Source organism: Acinonyx jubatus, chromosome D2 (assembly GCF_027475565.1).
Source record: "Acinonyx jubatus isolate Ajub_Pintada_27869175 chromosome D2, VMU_Ajub_asm_v1.0, whole genome shotgun sequence".
Classification (NCBI taxonomy): Eukaryota; Metazoa; Chordata; class Mammalia; order Carnivora; family Felidae; genus Acinonyx; species Acinonyx jubatus.
In genome coordinates this window covers 42,692,602-42,710,093 of record NC_069393.1, presented here as the reverse complement: position 1 = coordinate 42,710,093, position 17,492 = coordinate 42,692,602, and the positions used below count along the sequence as shown (strand labels likewise).

At 47.0% G+C, this 17,492-nt stretch overlaps 1 protein-coding gene across 2 annotated transcripts in view; it reads left to right on the top strand.

Moving 5' to 3' along the window:
- GRID1 (glutamate ionotropic receptor delta type subunit 1) overlaps nucleotides 1-17,492 on the top strand; it is a 689,073-nt gene that overhangs the window by 661,172 nt on the left and 10,409 nt on the right. The window contains exons 14-16 of one of the 2 annotated variants that reach the window (XM_027062467.2): nucleotides 9,429-9,595; nucleotides 14,799-15,039; nucleotides 15,301-15,391. In XM_027062467.2, the coding sequence (XP_026918268.1) occupies nucleotides 9,429-9,595; nucleotides 14,799-15,039; nucleotides 15,301-15,390 (498 nt within the window). In that variant the 3' untranslated portion in view covers nucleotide 15,391. The remainder of the gene's footprint in view (nucleotides 1-9,428; nucleotides 9,596-14,798; nucleotides 15,040-15,300; nucleotides 15,392-17,492) is intronic. The other variant, XM_027062464.2, reaches the window with a different exon arrangement.

Genomic DNA, 17,492 nt, shown 5'->3' with positions numbered 1-17,492 from the left:
AGGGGTAGTCTTTAATATTAATTGTGATCACACACAATTTTACTACTTTTCTCTCCTTCTGGCACAGTCTGAGTTGCTAGTTCCCAACAACCTTTTATGGCTAAAGAAACAGAGAGGGGGGAAGTGGCCGCAGATGTCAAAGTCACCTTGGCCTCAGGGTGTGGTTTCATGGGTCTCGTTTGAACTTTGTCTCCAAGAAGTCAAGTGCTCAGTTAAAGCAGCATGAATGAGGCAAGGAGAGTGAGGGGTTTGAGTTAACAAAAACCGGGTTTGGTTCTTACATCCCTGTTGTGCCAGAGGCGAGACCTTCGCAAGATAATTCCCGGACAAAGTTACCTCCTCTGAAATACAAGATTAATACTCCTGGGTCTTCCCAGAGTTATCATAAAGATTAGAGGTGATGTAAGGGTTTGGCGCAGTGCCTTGTAGGGTGTCTTTTAACACTGTCATTCTCCAAGTGTGGTCCTTGGACCAGCAATGTCAGCATCATCTGGGACATGTTAGAAATGAAATCTTTGAGTCCTCCTTATACCCAGTAAATCAGAAGTTGAGAGAGGGAAGCAGGGTGGAGACTAGTTGTCTGTATTCTAACATTCCCTCCAGATGATTCTCATGCCCTCTTAAGTTTGAGAACATGCACTTGAACAAGTGGTGCTTATTGTTATGATTGTTGCTTTATTAGTATTAATATTTGATTTAGACCTGAATCTTAGAAAGTGACTCTTAGCCAGAGGCCAAGGGATGCCTTTTGATAGGCATTCCTGCCTTTGTCCAGGAAGGTCAGCCTATGGAGGAGAGAACGGAATGGATAAGGGTGAAGGAGAAATCTGGAGGGGCGTTCAGGACATATCCAGCCCAGCTTGCTTTGATTCAAGACCCCAGGCTTCCCCATATCATTGCATTCATGCCTTCAGTTCTTCATTAGTCACTTTACACATATTTATTCAGCACCAACTGTATACCAGACATCATGCTAGGGCAATGAACAGGACACGCATGGCCATGGGGCTTACATTCCTTTGTGTGGGTGTGTGTGCGTGTGAACACATGCACTCATGCATGCGCAGGGAGTAGCTGCATGGCCCTATCCCTATGCTTCTTCAGAGAATGTTTGACAACATGGATGCCTGTCCTTTATGCTGCCTGAATTCATATATTCTTAAGTTGTTTCCCTTCCCCAGGATAACATTTTTCATTCTGTATTTTCTCTTTGTAATCTATTTTGTATCTAAGCAAACCAATTTACTCTTTCTTTTAGATCATTCTTAATCTTTCCCATGGAAGAACTCAGATTAGATTGTTGTTTATCATGGTCTTTGGACAATTTAAAGTTTTGACAAATCATTGAAAATCAATGTGTCCCTTTGCCCTGCTGGGAAGGTTGTTTATGGCCCCTGGTTTTGCTGATGGTGTGCAGTTTTAGACTTTGAGGAAGAAGCCATTGATTCTTCCAAGTTAGGACTTTTATCTTTCCTTTGTACTGAACCAGCTCCATCTCCCTTGGAGATGTGAGAAACCTCCTTCCACTAAGACAATACTTGATTCACTAAATAAGACTGTCTGTCCCAAAGTGTTAGAGGTGCAAAAAGGGAATGCAACCATAAAGCTTCCATAAAGTCAGGTGCTGGAGGCTGAACATCATTAACAAAAGCTTGGCAAGAATTTGGTAGCAGAAGAGAAAAAAAAATCAGTATGATACCAGAGACAGCTCCTCAGGGGGCTCTGTGTGACTCTTTGGGGCTACTTAGATGTTGAACTTTTGATATGGGAGAGTGGAAGGCCATTTGCAGTCCAGGAGACCTGGAGAGACATTCAATCTCTGTCAATAGCTGGTTCTGTGGTCTTGGGCATAGTCCTTTTTGAGCCTTGATCCTCTTGGGAAATTGACACAGTCTGTGCTGTAGAAGTTTATTCTGAACTTTCTAAGAAGAGAATGTATGAGAAAGACCCAAGTAGAGCACTTTGCAGGAAGAAGATATAAAACGTAACTTTCCTTTAGTGTTTATTTTCAATAGTCTTGGTCTCTCAACTCCATGACTTCTGCTCCTCCATTTAGTGCCCCAACCCGAGACCCTAGAGCCATTAATACTCTCCCCCTTTCTAGACCTGCTCTCAAAAGAGGGTCAGAAATTAATGGACACAAAGGTCTGTATTGTTGGATCTCTCAACTTGAGCACACATCAGCACCACCTAGAGAGATTATTAGATGGTTGAGCTCCACTCCCAGAGTCTCTTATTCAGTGGATCTGACATTAAGCCTGAGAATTTACATTTCTTATTAAGTTCTCCAGTGATGCTGATACTGCTGGTCCAGGGAACATACTCTGAGACCCACTGGTCTACATCATACACTTTGAGGATGTTAAAGCAGGAGAAGACCTGAAGGACCATCTGGGCTCACCTTCCATATTTACAAATCAGTAGTGAGTCAGTAACCGGGCCAAGACTGTGACCCAGGCTAACAGTCTTTCTAATTTACCAGGCTGATGGGGGTCCAAGCTTTAAGCTATAAGGATGATGCTGCTGATGATTATCATGATCATGAGGACAGTGTCTTATTGTTTGAGTTCCTTCTATGCATCAGACAATTTCCATGCTGTCTCCTCCTGTGGTGAGCCTGTGTGGGCTTGCTATTTCTACCTTCTAGATGAGGTTATGTAGGCTCAGATTTCAGGTGACTGGCCAAGAACACTAGAGGAAGGCCTGATCTGCCCGTGTCCAGACCTTTGCTATCATTGACATACCAGGCCTTTCTCTTTATGAAATGGAACTAAAAATTCTATAAAGGAAGTTAAAGAATCAAAGAAAAGACAATATAAGAGTAAGGGCATTAGTGGCTTGAGGAATTACTTGCCATTTTCTCTACCCCTTGGTGAGCTCCTTGCCACTGACTTTGTTACTCTAGGATACAAGAATACTAGGATGGGACAGGCAATCATTGCAGAAATCTTGCAGGCCTAATGCCTGGCCATCAGGAGCCATTTTCTGCTGCTGTAGCCTTATGACATTTCCCTTATCCCAGTCTTGTCCCTCAGGTAATGGGCAGCCTCACTGCGACCACCATGACAAACCTGCGTGTTTGCCCTCACACCTGCACTCATGTCCTCAGACACACACACACTCAGGACATCCCCGTACCAGATGGCCTTGCTGCCCCTTTGATTGTGTTATCTCATTGTCCAGCTCCATCCTGTTCACTCTGGTCTGAAGCCAGGAGCCAAATTGACTTTGTGCCCCGTGGACACTTCAGAAGAGCAGCCATTGCACTAACTGTGGGAGTGTTATATTGCCATTTCCCCCTCCCATGGAGCCTTCCCTGGTTTTCCTGCTTTTCCTGTTCTGGGGGCTGGTCTAGGTAAATGGTCATTATCTCTCACTTCATGGGTGGCAGGTTTCCTTACAGCCACCTGAGATTAGCTTGTGAACACCTCTGAGAGTCCTGTTGATTGTCTGCCCTACATGTGCATGTTATTTTGGACGATCTGTCCATTGTTCTGAGAGACCAGGAGAGGTAGGCTCCTTACCTGCTGTTAGTCTGTTTATCTTAAACTCTTTGTGGTTCTCCAGGCACTTGGTACCTGAGTTGACTTCTCTCCTGCTTCCCTGGGGTCTGTGGTACTTATGCACGCACGCATGCACACACACACACACACACACACATACATTTGCATACATTTATGTACTCATACTTACACACACCCATACACACACCACAGACTCCCACAGAGCACGTTGCTGACTTGGTCAAGGTGGAGGAATGGATGTGGGGGTGGGGTGGGAAGATAGATGTTCCCATAACAGCTGACAGATCAGTCTCCTGAATCAAGCTGGGGACTGCAGAAGGGAAGAGAGAGAGCTTGAATCGAGCCCTCACTATTGCCAGGCACAGTGCATTGTGTCTTGTAATTTCACAGTGAGAATAGCTCTCTAGGAAACAATTATTGGTCCCCAAGATTGTTGGTTCCTTGAAGAGCTGGGGGTGTAGCCCTGCACTTGTCTTTGTCTACAACTCTTCTCTTTTCACTACACTGTGCTCAGGAGGGGGGCCGAATCACTAAAATTCCCCTCTGGGACAGTGCGGTCACAGGAGAGATGCTTGCCAAGCTGCAGAAAACATGGGCAACACAGCAGATTAAAAGAAACCAACAGAAGTCATCATGGTGGCATCACCCCAAGATGACCATGTTGGTATTTGGTGCTTCGTTTATTTTTACATGATGATTTAAAAAGGATACCACAGTGCAAATACTCCAGTGTAACAGATTCTTTTTCACTAAACAGCATAATACTGGTTCTCATGTATTTAGCATCTACTATATGCCAGGCAAGATTCTAAGCATGTCACATTTATCGAGGGATTTAATCCTCATCAGAACTCTGTGAGCAATGGACCATTTTGCGTCCATGAGAACTGAGGCCCAGAGATGTTAAGCAACTTGCCTGCACTCACACAGTCAGAAAGCAGTGGAGCTGGAATTCAAATCCATACCGTTGGAGCCAGATCCAGGCTAGCCCTTGTTTGTCACAGACAATTGTTTCCCTTAGTGATCATTACCCTCTTTAAGACTCCATGGTAATGGTAATATAATATTCCATTATTTAATACTGTCATTTACCCAGTTGATTCTTAAGTTTTGAACATTTAGATTATCTCCAATTGTTTCTAGTTTAAACAGTGTTACTCTGAAAATCTTTGTACAAACATCTTTTCAGAAACTGAATAATTCCTTAGGATAGATCCCTAAGGGTGGAATTGCTGTATATGCACATTTTAAGAGCGTTTGAGTCTCCCCACCAAATTGCCATTCCAGAAATATCGTGCCAGCCCACATTCCTACCAGCAGACTGTAAAATTGTCCTTTTCTCCACAGATGGTCTGGGTTTTCACTGTGCATCTTGTAATTTGGTGCAGGTGTCACTGTAGCCAGGGTTCAGGCTGTGCATGGCAATGCATTGCCAGTTCATGAACATGACCATGGGAGCTAACACTTGGGACACCTGAGAGGGCCAAGCTCTGCTTTGGGTGAAAGTGGACTCTGGGAGAGGCACTAGGTGTCTCCAGATGGCGAATGCACATGAGGATGCATCAAGTGTCCAAGGAGTCCCTGATATCCTGACAACCCCATCAGAGGCAGTGTGGCCCATGACCTCCATTTCACAGGGGTTCAGCAGTTCCACAAGCCACCATGTTTCCAAAGCTGGAGAAAGACAGTCATTGCCATCTCAGTGTGTTCTGTCACCAGCAGCACTGCCCTGGGAAGTGCTCAGAGGGCAAGGACACCAGGACCAACTTCCCCAGCCCTCCCTTCACGGGTCCAAGCAGGGCAGAGGGGACAGCACAGCCTTCTTTGGAGCCAGAGTGCTAGCTTACCTTAACCTGGCTCTGCCTTTCATGATCTGGGTCTGTTTGGGACAACTCACTTTGTTTCTCCTTCATCTGTCAAAGGGGATAGATGTTCTGCCCTTTAGAATTATACCAGGGATGGCAAAGGAATCAGGGCTCTGAAAGTCCCGGCACCCAGCAGGTGCTCTGCACCTTCCCTGTAGCTGGCATTGTAGACACCTGATTTCCTTCAGCACTTTCTTTCCAATAACATTTGTGTTTGCTGTTTGCAGTCCCAGCATTCTTGTTTGGGGGAACAATGTGGTTGCTTGCCCCTTTCCAAAAGCAGTTAGAATGGAATAGAAGAGCATAATGAAGTTCTTGCCTCGAAGGCTGTTGTCTCGGAAAGTTTGTGCTCCAAGTGAGTTCTGTGAAGGGCAGAATCAGCTGTGCAATGAAAGGCAATGCAATCTCATTTTATTATTGGTGTGGAGCAATGGAGAGGGAGTCCTCCAATATCCCAGCTCACTCGTGGCTTTGTTTATTGTGCCCAACCTTCCTCCAGCCATAGAGGCTGATCACATTCCCCCAAATGTTAGGGAGGATACTCTAAATGCTGGGGCCAGGCACCCTCCTATCTTCATCCCTTTCCATTCGTTGTACTCCAGCGTACATGTGGACTGGGCACAGAGTGGACTTCAGGGAAGGGCTTGGATCCTGTTTGCTAAGGTACTTACAGGGAGATATGTCAGGGGTGGCCTGCTACCTGCTGCTATCCTGACTTCCTGGGGATGGATGCTCAGATGCCTTTGACTTTGTCTAATATCAAAGCTGTTCTTTTCCTTTTCCTTCTATCCCTGCATCTTCACATCTTTTCATTTTTTATGTTTAAACCAATTGCCTTTTCTTTCCCTTTTAGGGAAAGGGGAGAATGAAACAAAGCAAAATGTTTAGATGCAGCCCAGGGAAATAAGGGCTGTATTTGGATAATAGCCGGGAAATTGGAGAGCTCTGCCAGGCCTCTGTGTTGTATTGATGGGCAAGGGCACACAGGGGAATGGAGATCAGACTTGGTGCCTGTATAGTGTGTGATAACATAGATTGTGTAACAAGATTAAAGAAAAACCTTTAACCAGCTTGTCCTAAGAATCACTAATACCACTCCGTTATGTAATAATCCTATCCATCTTTTGGCATATTACATTTCACATGTGTACAGAACAATAATAATACTGTATCTATCCTATTGTTTTATACTACTTTAATTTTGTGTATATATATAGGCTTATGCATATACGTATATTTCTGTGTACACACACACACACACACACACACACACCAAGATTTGTGGATAAGCAGCACAGATTGTGGTTTTCCACAAATTGTGGTTTTCTACAAACCATGGAAAGCTGGTTTGGGCCCTATTAAGGAGAAACATGTCTTCAAATTTGGGGCAGGTGTGTGTGTGGAGCTCATTCTTCATGGAGACAGGAACGTCTATATAAAGGGGACATAACCATGATGGGTAGTGTGTTTGGGCTTCTTATAGTTGGCATCTGAATATTCCTGAGAGCATGGCCAGGCCTAAGAAGACTTCTGTGTTACACAGGGTCTGTGACACCAGGAAGATGGGGAGATATCTACAAGGTCCAGAAAATTTCCCTGGAGCCTAACAGACTTGGGAGGCACAGGGAGGGATCTGATGCTACATTTTACTCAGCATGGGGCTAAGAGGAGAACGTAGGAAGCTCTGGGATGCTGAGGAATTGGGGCAGAGATGTTGGGGATGGAGAGTATTTTCGTAAGGCTAGAACCCAATGCATCTGGAGCCTCTGATGTGGTCCACAAACAAGATAGGGCACATCAGTCTCTCCAGGCCCCTCGTTCAGGCATTGTCAAGTATATTAGGGACTGGCCACATGCTCCTTGAAGCAGACATAAACATAATAGTAACTTTAGTGTCTGTTTAAAAATGGGAAGACTCGCCACTTCAAGAAAGAACTACTCTCCCCTGTTTTCTCGACAGCCTTCCTGGTTAAGGGATTTGCAGCTGAGACATTGTCAGCATCCTATCCATGTGTTTCCTGGCTTCTCAGCTTAGGCCAGCAAGACAATAAATGCTTCCTTCTTGCAGCTGCACTCACCTGTCACTGAGCCCAAACCGGAGCCACAAACACTTGTGGCTTGAAGGAAGCTAAGTACCCCCATAGAATGGCTGCACCAGGTTTTTGTCAGTCGGTTTCCACTCAATCTGAGCCAGTCTATTTCCTTTTCCTTCTTGGAACATCACTTGAAAGGTGGAAACGAACCTGATCTTAATTCTTCCTTCAACATGACATGCCCTTTTGAAATCGTCCAAATAACAATGTCTGATTGTCATGTTGAATTGCGAGCGTGGATGTGAAATGCTCCAAAGTGAGACCAAAGCCAAATATTAGGTCATAAGTCAACATTTTACTGAGAAACTTGGATACTAAGAGGTTGAAAATTTATATCTTTTCAAGAGAAAACTTGTTTGCCAGCAGGAAAAAATTTCAAAGACTGTTATCTTCCCATGTGGAAGGAGAGAAATGAGTGTAATTTTGCAACCTGGGTCAAAGTCCTTTAGGGACTTCTGAAATTGGCTTGGCCATGGAATGCAGCTTTGATGTAATATTTGGATTGCTCCCGGAGGTACAAGTCCATGGGTGGCACAGGTGCATGTGTCATTTCTTACAAGGTCTTTGGGAAAAATTGTTGAATGGCCAGGAGCAGCCTCTTCGTGCCGGGGGGCGCCATGCTCTGCTCACAAATCCTTTTGATGGAAAACTTCTGAAGAAAAAATGAGCCATTTTGGCCCATGGGCACTTTGGGTCCTAAAAGAAGTAAAATCTTGACTACCTTCACCTAAGTAACAATAGCACTCTTTGGAAAGTCTCAGTGGACATGAAGACTCACCTGAAGCAAGAGATCAGCCCAATGCCCATGATGATGCCACAAAACTTGTAGCGTGCCAGCTTGATCTCTTGTCTGTGATCTTTCAGGCCTGCCACCAAGCCCAGACTGAGGTCTTACAGCACCCAGTGTGAGTTGTGGTAAGAGGGAAGAAGTGGCAAAGAGACAACTGTGTGCTCACTCTAGAATAAAAACCAGGCACTTGGCTACATTAAGAACATTATGCTCTATTTTAAGCTGGCCAAGTGACAATGTCTAGTTTGCATCTCCTTCCATAAAGCAGAGCAGCTCACATTTCCCCTGAGTGTCCAAGTTCCAGGCAAAGTCAGAGTTAAGGCTCAGGATGTAACTGAAGGTCTGCTGTGGATGGGTGTGATGGGGTGGGACTTCAGCGTGGCCACAGGCAAATTCCTTATGAAATAATCTGCAACCACTGCATTGACATAGAAACCTCCTGTGTGTGTGTGGCTGTGCGTGTGTGTGTGCACTCTTGCTTATGTGCCTGTGTGTCTGTGCATGTATGTATGTGTTTGCGCATGTTTGTATGTGTGGGGACACTCTTGTGTGGGCAGTAGAAGGCACATGGCAGAAACGCAACCTGGCACCATAAAAATCAGGACCCTGACTTTATGGGTTCTTTTCTATGCGTAGCAAGTTCAAGTTCATGACTTATATATAGATATTTTTTTATGACTTAGATATTAAGTCATAGCCACTCAGGGCACTAAATCTAGGGCCATCTTCTGCATTCACCCTAAGCAGGGCTCAGCCAGGTTCTAAGTAGAAATACTAACTGGGTACTATTACACTCCCCCTAAATCTCTGAACAGAAAATCTCAATTCCCTGGGTCAGACTTCCTGCACTTTTGAAGGTGAGCCTGCCAATCTGAGAAATAGGTCCCTGCCATTGTGAGCAGGTGGCTAGCCTTAGAGCTCACCTACCACTCACCTTTTCTACTTCTCTGTGCGATGTGTGCTTTCCTGGAGCATATTGGAGACAGCATCACAGCCTTTTGTGTCTAAACACAGCGAGTGGCAAGCCAGTGGCTTGCTGTGCTGGCTTGTGGGCAGGGGATCGCATTGGAGGGTCCTGGAAATTTCATCACTGAGCTACTCGGTGCTCAAAACTGATACAGGCCTACCTGACTCCATGGTGATTTTGGTCTTTCAGGCAAAGAAGGGGAACTACGCCTTTTTGTGGGATGTGGCAGTGGTGGAGTACGCAGCCCTAACAGATGATGACTGCTCTGTGACTGTCATTGGCAACAGCGTCAGCAGCAAGGGCTACGGGATCGCCCTGCAGCACGGCAGCCCCTACAGGGACCTCTTCTCCCAGAGGTAGGCACCGTCAGCCAAGGGGGGCTTAGAGGATAAACTTCTCTTAGGAGGCAAGAGCCAACACAAGTTTGGTTCTTCCTCACGTGAACTCAGCCCTGATTGTACACCAGCACATGCTCCTCCATCCACCCCAACTAGTCCCATGCCAGCCGGGGACGAAGAAGAGGAAGTATATGGTCCCGTCTTATGAAGGTGCATAGTCTCGGTGGGAACTGTGATGCAGGCAGGCAATGCCAGCACAGGGAAGTAAGTGCAATGGAGAGGCTATTCTAGAAGTGGAGGAGGGCAGAGGAAAACAGCTGATCAGAACCGGGAGGCCAGGGAGGGCACCTAAGGCCTGAAGGGTGAGTAGGAGGTAGCCAGATAGGCCCAGTAATTTAAAATTAAGTGAATAATTAATTGGATCTAAGAAGGGCCCAATACTTACTTATTATTATAAGTTTTAGGAAGTTCTAAAATTGGCTTTCAGTGGGAAAAGTCAGTGTGGGAAGAGTCAATGTGGTCTTGAAAAAAAGTGTGGTCACAGAAGCAGATTGACTGCATATTCATGTGCACATGGGCTGAGGGGGCAGACGCTATCTGCTGGGGCAGGCAAGGGACCTGCCTCCTCCCCATCCTCCCCAGATCAGCCTCCTGGTAATTAATACTAGCAAATGGTAGGGGGAGGGTGGGGGTAAGAGGGGAGGAGGGCTTTATAGGCCTGGGTATTCTAGCCTAAGCAAAGGCACATGGATACCCTCCACCAGAAGTGAAACCTTGTGTCTAGTTTGTGTTGGCCTATTAAGCTTCCCATGTAATTTGCTGGTGGGAGTCCATCCCTTCTTGAGCCTGGTCTACTCTAGACTCTTGGGCATGATCAAGTTTCCAAGTGCTCAATCTGGACACCTGGCTAGCTTCCTTGAGAAAAAAAGTCTGTCATCAACACCCTGCTTTTACTGCCAGAAAACTTATCTTAGTCTTTGACTAGGGGTCTTGGCCTTATCAGACAAGGTGAAAGTGAGGAGCATTGGTGAGCTCAGTGGCCTGCTCACTGGGGCTACTGTTCCTAAGGACATCTGTGCCTTGGGCCCATCGCCCACACATGTCTGTGAGGTGACATCCTGGTGAGTGAAGAGGGCAGGACTAAGGAGCTTAGAGAGGAATCCCAAAGGACAGGCTATCTTGGTCCACCAAAATCCAAAATAGCAGATGTGTCCAAATGAAAAAGCTGGCATGGTACCCAGGCTTAGGGGCAACACCAGTTGACTGGTAAACATAGGCATCCCAGCACTGAGGATAATCCATTTGGAGGGGCAAGAGTTGTTAGAGATCATTCATTTAACATCCTGAAGTTCAGAGAGGGTCACTCATGCAGCTCCTGGCAGAGTTGGGAGGAGAGTGCATATTAAGTCTCTGTGTTGCAGCCTCTCTTGGGCTGAAAGCATCCCCCCTTCCCTACCTGGGCAGATGGGTATCTACTTAGAAGGAACACTCTGACCTCAGGTCGTCAATGTACTACTGCCAGTGGTTCTTTGAGAGGCTCTCCGTTGTATGATGCCTACAGAACCGTGAGCTGCCTCTAGTTGGGGCATGCCTGAGAGGAGGAAGGGGGCAGATCCAGGAAGCAATGCACTATGCCATTTACAGGAAAAAAAAGGCCTCATAGAAATCACAGATCCCGGTCTTATCTGGAACTGCTGTAACTTTCTTTCCCTTCATCCTGGAAACTAAGCTGTTTCCTTGAATATGGGTACACGCCCTTGCTTTGGCAGAGGACAGGTTCTATAGGCCGTGCCTTCTAAGTGTGTATGGCAGGGTTGAGTGCTGTAGCCTGTTTGTGGACCATGGCATGCAGGGCAGGCATTCAATAAATGTTTAACAACCTAATAGCCATTTATAGAGCACCTACTGTGTAGCAGGCTCCCCAACTATTGACCAGAGGAAAGCACCTGCAATTATATCTGTCTGGAAAATAGAACAACTGGCTTCAGGAAGTGGCTATTATCGCTCCGGCTTACTCATAAGCAGGAGTATAGATTATTATGGTGTGCATTAGTTTAGCTTTGTTCTAGGACTCATTTTGTGCCCGTGACTTGTTTTATCTTTCCTCTGTTGCTTACATGTTTAAATTTTCCTTTTGATTTGTTTGTTTTTACTTTATTCTATGTTTCCCTATAAATTGCCTTACTTTCTTCCTGGAATAATATTGGGCATAAAAATGCATACAATTAAAAGGAGCAGGAAGAAGAGAAGCATCGGTAGAACTAAGCAGCCTGCCTGATGTTGCAGTCAGTGAGCGGAGGAGTAAAAATCAGACCCTACAGCTATGCTCTGGCCAGAGTTTCGTGGTCCGGTAGACCAGATCCTAACTCTCAGAGAGCCCGCTGACTGCACTTAGCAGCCTGATTATCTGGAAAGAGCATGGCCTCCCGGGTCAGCACGCCCCAGCTCTGAAGAGTAATCTTGCCACTTTCTAATTGCAACCATGAACAAGTCATCTAGATGCCAAGCCTCAGGTCTTCAAGATGTAAAACTGATTCACTAAGAACTACTTTGCAGGCTGCTAGGAGGATTACAACAATGGTAAATGATCAGTCCCTACTATGTTCTCAATAAAAGGCAGTGCATGTCAGTACTGGACTGGATAGGGCTGCTGGTCAGCATGGCCATCAGACTGTGCAAATTTTACCAGCTTTTATGGAGCTCTTATTACTTGCCATATCTTGAGCTGAGTGGTGCCCATGTGTCCCTTTTCCATTTTGTCACAGTCATGCTGTGGTAGGAGTTGTTATGATCTCAGATTTTAGTAATAAGGGCACTGAAATTGAGAGGTTGCATACCATGGCTAGTGTGATGGCACGGTCTGTGTTTGCATGATGTCCATCAGAGCAGAATCTGTGCTAAATACAAAGCTCTGCTGTCTCTCCTCAGCGAGCCATTAGTCTACCCACGAGTCTTCTCAAAGCCCTGAGATCCTGCATATCCAGCCCTGGGGTTCCCATAACTGCCAGGACGCCCAGCTTATTCAGACCTGCCAGCATAGACTTAAATAGTGGCCTTTCAGCATGAACCAGTGGCCAGCTTCCATAACATGTCCAGTGCCATACAGAGGTATGGGACACTGAAGCTGCCCAGGTGATCATGGGATGTGCCATGTGAGATATCTGTGATGCTCAATGGCATACCGAGCACAAGCCCAAGGCACACAGGTGCACATGTCAATCATGCATTTATCTCAATGACCAAGTCCCTACAGGCACAGCAGCATATTAAGTCTTTTGTGCTGACTTGTGTCCTTGGCTCTTAACAGACATTATCTCATTATCTCACCATGGCCATTTTAGTTTAGATTAGTTTTCATGATTCAATTAATATATTCATACACATATTGATGCAGCCAACATCCATTGATGGCCCAAGTTGTGCCGCCACTCTGCTTGCTCAGGAGAAACCATGGAGAGTAACACACAGCCCATCCTGAAGGATCTACTCACCTAGTGGGGTCGTGGATCTATCTTGCAAAGATGAGCCAGCCAAGGTTAAGCAGGAGCAAGTCACTTGTTCCGTGATACCCATCTGAGATCTGGTGCCTCCATCCCCTGCTTCTTGTACTGAGCCAAGCTATTCACAGCCTATGAAAGGCCATGCTATGCTGGGTCCATGATGGTGAAAGGTCAGAGGACCCCCTCTGGGCTGTCACCTTCCCTCTCCAACAGCCACAGCCCATGCATGCATGCACAGCCCATAGACCTCAGCCTCAGCTTATGGTCACAGGTGGCCTGCAATGCAGGTCCAGGGCAGAGACTGCTCAACTGAACAGTTGGAAGTGAGCTTCTCCTGGCTGTACAGAACCACTTCTCCTGAACTGTGTACACCCAGAGAGCTGAGAATATGGGCTCAGAGAGGTCACGGCAGGTGTTATCACCTGGATATATCACCACGCACCAGGCTGAAAGAGTCTCCCTCCCCAGATGGAAAAGCTTGGGTATGAGGAGGCTGGGGACTACCAGATACTACTAGCTCACTGTTCAGACCACTGGATTACAGAGGGAGTCCATAAAATGCCACAAGAAGGAAAACCACCATCCAAACACCTGCATGGGGACTACAGGAGCCCAGGGGTTTGCCCCACCTTGGTGATCAGGATGGAATCCAGACTCCCTCTCATACCCTCTCAGAACCGACATTCTCAGCTCTTCCTGCTTTAGCTTCTTCTCCCACCATCTTCCTCCTCACCCATCACTCTCCAGCCTCAGTGGCCATATTTTAGCATCTCAGACATGCTGAGCACTTAGCCCAGACAAGACTTTCAAGCATGGCTGTAGTTTTTCCTTCTTGTTGAATGCCATCCTTGCCAACCACAAAGTGAATTTGGCAAGATATTTCACCTCTCTGTGCCTCCATTTCCTTCTGTATAAAAATAGGAGAATGGAAGGAACCATCTCAAAGGGTTGACATGACAATTAAACACTATCTGTCAAGCACTTAGCATATATCCTGGCACATAGAATATGCCAGACAAGTGTGAGCTATTTGATGACTAACCTTCCTTCAGGTGGCAGCTTACCTGTCACTTCCTTGATGAGGTCCTCCCTGTAACCCCCCTGGTCTGGACACCCACCCAGTGCACCATTTCTTAGCACCTGTGCTTTCATGTCATGGTATTGATCACAGCTTCGGTGTCCACACTGATTGCTCTAATTGTTTCAAGGTCCATGTATGTGTCTCTGGACTGCACCCTCAGCATTGTTGAACATCACACATAGCGCAAGGCAGATACTCCTCAAATCGAATGAATGAATGAGTGATTTGGGGAATCCTGGTGGGAGAAACTTTTGAAGGTTTAAAGAAAGCATTTTTGTAAGTCCACAGTCCAAATATTGCCTCGTCCAGTTCTATATTTTCCTATTTTATCCCCAGAGCTTGCCCCCAGTCCCATGTGAAGGGTCCTTATGTGCTTGCTATTGAACTTTATCCATGGGCAGTGGTGGGAGGGGGCATCGAGACTTTTAAGGAGAAAGACAAACCTGATGTGTATTTTGGGAAGAGCACTCTGTCTCACAGTGGGAGAATGGATTGGGGAGGGAAAAATTGGGACAGAATAAGAGCCACCACGGTTCAGCGTGGTCTGTGGAAGGGCCAGCATGGTGGGGAAAGGGCCAAAGCCCCCATGACCACACTGATGAGGCCGGTGGCTGTGGCTCATGTGGATTGTATCTTGCAGGATCCTGGAGTTGCAGGACACTGGGGACCTGGACGTGCTCAAGCAAAAGTGGTGGCCTCACATGGGCCGCTGTGATCTCACCAGCCACGCCAGTGCCCAGGCCGACGGCAAATCCCTCAAGCTGCACAGCTTCGCTGGGGTCTTCTGCATCCTGGCCATCGGCCTCCTCCTGGCCTGCCTGGTGGCCGCCCTGGAGTTGTGGTGGAACAGCAACCGGTGCCACCAGGAGACCCCCAAAGAGGTCCGTGCCCTGAGTCCTGCTTCTCCTTTCTGCATCCTAGAGGCAGGAGAGTCATACTGGGCCACTCGGCGGGCGGTTTTCTTCCAGTTAGTATTTACTGAAGTCACTTGTCTAGAGGCGGCAGTGTTTTATTTGGGGGGGATGGTGTCATTGTTTTACTTTGATTTTAAAGCAAGAGAACAAATGTAGGGGATGTTTTTATGCCTGAACAAAGTGCCAAGGTACCAGCCATGGCCACTAAAGTCCTGTATTTATCTATAGAGCGGGTACAGCATGAGCAGCGCCAGAGAGCCCTTCCCCACCCTGCCCCGCCCATGTGCCTCCACCCTGACCTGGAGAGACCAACTGTAGGGTAAGAGAGGAGATCTCATTCCTTCTTGGTTCTCTTTGCCTTCACATCAAGGGCCACAGGGCTCTGCTCTTCCAGCATGCAAGTAGGGCCTGGCCCCCGCTTCCCCTCCCATCGCCCCTTCTCCCCTTCCCTTCCCCCTCCGTATAGGGCCCGGCCTTGCCCATGTTCCTCCAGGAACACCCAGCACAGGGAACTTTGTGGCTCTGTCCAGACTTCAAGTTCTGGCACAAAATCCCTCCTTATGTGTGCCAACCACAAGCTGATTCTTTCCACAACACTTCCTTCCGTTGGGGTTTTGTTCTTCTTTGAGTCCATTTTTTTATATGAAGCCTCCACCAAGGGACCCTGGAGCCAGTTCCCCTAAAGGAGGGTGGCAAGGAGTGCCATTTGGGGATGATCTGTGCCAGCGGAAACCTACACACAGGCAGGGAGACATAAGCCGAGCCACTGGATTGCAGGGCTGCCCCTCTGTGCTGCCTATACCTCAGCTTCTTCTGAATTCTAATCAACAGATTATGTTGCTACAAACAGGTGTAAATTTCAAACAAGATGCAGCAAAGTAACCAGCGCCAAATCCAGAAAGGCAGTGTCGCCATGGCCACCATCTCTGCAGCGTGGAGAGACTGGTTGGCCATACCCCATATCAGTCTGTAATGGAGCACCTGGCAAGGTCGGGGTGAGGACAGACTTTCCATTCATACCAGGCAGCAAGCTCTCTGTCATCACACTTAGTTTTTGCTGGAAGGATCTTGCCATTTGATTCAGCATGTTGGAAATGTTCTAGGGACATCCATCTTCCTCATCTGCCTTCTGTGTGCTTCCCTGCAAGGAAGTGCAAAGTGGAAAAGGCCTGGGTCTCCCATGGCCTCAGTGCTTCTCTGGTCACCCCTGGGCCACGGGTGAGAAGGAAGGAGGAGACTTAAGGGAAAGCCACTGAAAGGAACAGTTAATGGTTCTGCTTGAACTTCTTTTGCTCCTGGAAATTTTTTTGTGAAGAAGTTATTGGGAGGGACTGTGAATTATTCCGATGAGTAGTTTTTAGGGAAGTCTGCATATATGTCCCTTTACCAGCCTCAAGTCTATATGTACAGAAGGCTCAGCATGTACCCAGGGTAGGGTGGTCCTGGAGCCATCCCCAGTGGGACAAGGGAAGACAAGATCCCATTGCATTCACTCTCCATATTGTTTGGTTTGGGTTTGTTTTTTTTCCAGACCCAATCAGCCACAGCCTGACTTCTCAGTGCACATGCCCTTGGGTCAGGGGAGCAGGAGAGGCTCTCTGGGTGGGTGAGCATCTCCCTGTCATGGAAGTGCTGACCTGGGATGGCATGGGCAGAGTGGGTGCCCAGGAGAAACAGGCTCTGCCCTCCAGAATGTCCCGTATGAACTAGGTGCAGAGAGAGGCCATTCTTCCTTTGGACAGGACATTCTCATCTGCTTCTGGTCATCATGTCCCTTCACATCCCCTAGTTTAGTGTTTAGTGACAAGCCTAGCCTGGGCAGCCAAAGTGAATGATTACTGTGTGTGTGTGTGTGTGTGTGTGTGTGTGTGTGTGAGAGAGAGAGAGAGAGAGAGAGAGAGAGAGAGAGAGAGAAGGGAGAGGGGAGAGAGAGAGGAGAGGTGAGGGGATTGATTTTTGGAGAGATATAGAAGGCAGACGTGAAAGAGAGAAATACAGAGAAAAGACCAGGAGACCAAGAAATGACCCAGCTGTGAGGAACAGCTCTCTTCTTGTCAGCAAAGCATTCTGTCTTCTCCTCTGGCTTCTGCATAAGCCCAGGATCTGAGGCATAAGAGAGAATGAAATACATTGGTCCTGCCTAGAAAATGTGGAAGTTTCTGCACCTGCCCCCAACTTGCTTCCAGATAGGAATGAGGACCAGTGAAAAGACAGGTTGCAAAAGCATGGTAGCTGCCTTTCCTCCAGCCCCTTCTGGTGTTGCTAAGGGTTGCATGATAGAAGAGGGAAATATTCCCCATCTTTTTTCTGTTTTTATGAGTTTCTGATTTTCAAATGAAATTTCTCCCTCTCTCTTCTTCCTTTCATAAATACATGCCTGTGGGGGAACAGTCCATGTCCCCAGGGGGCTTACCTCCACA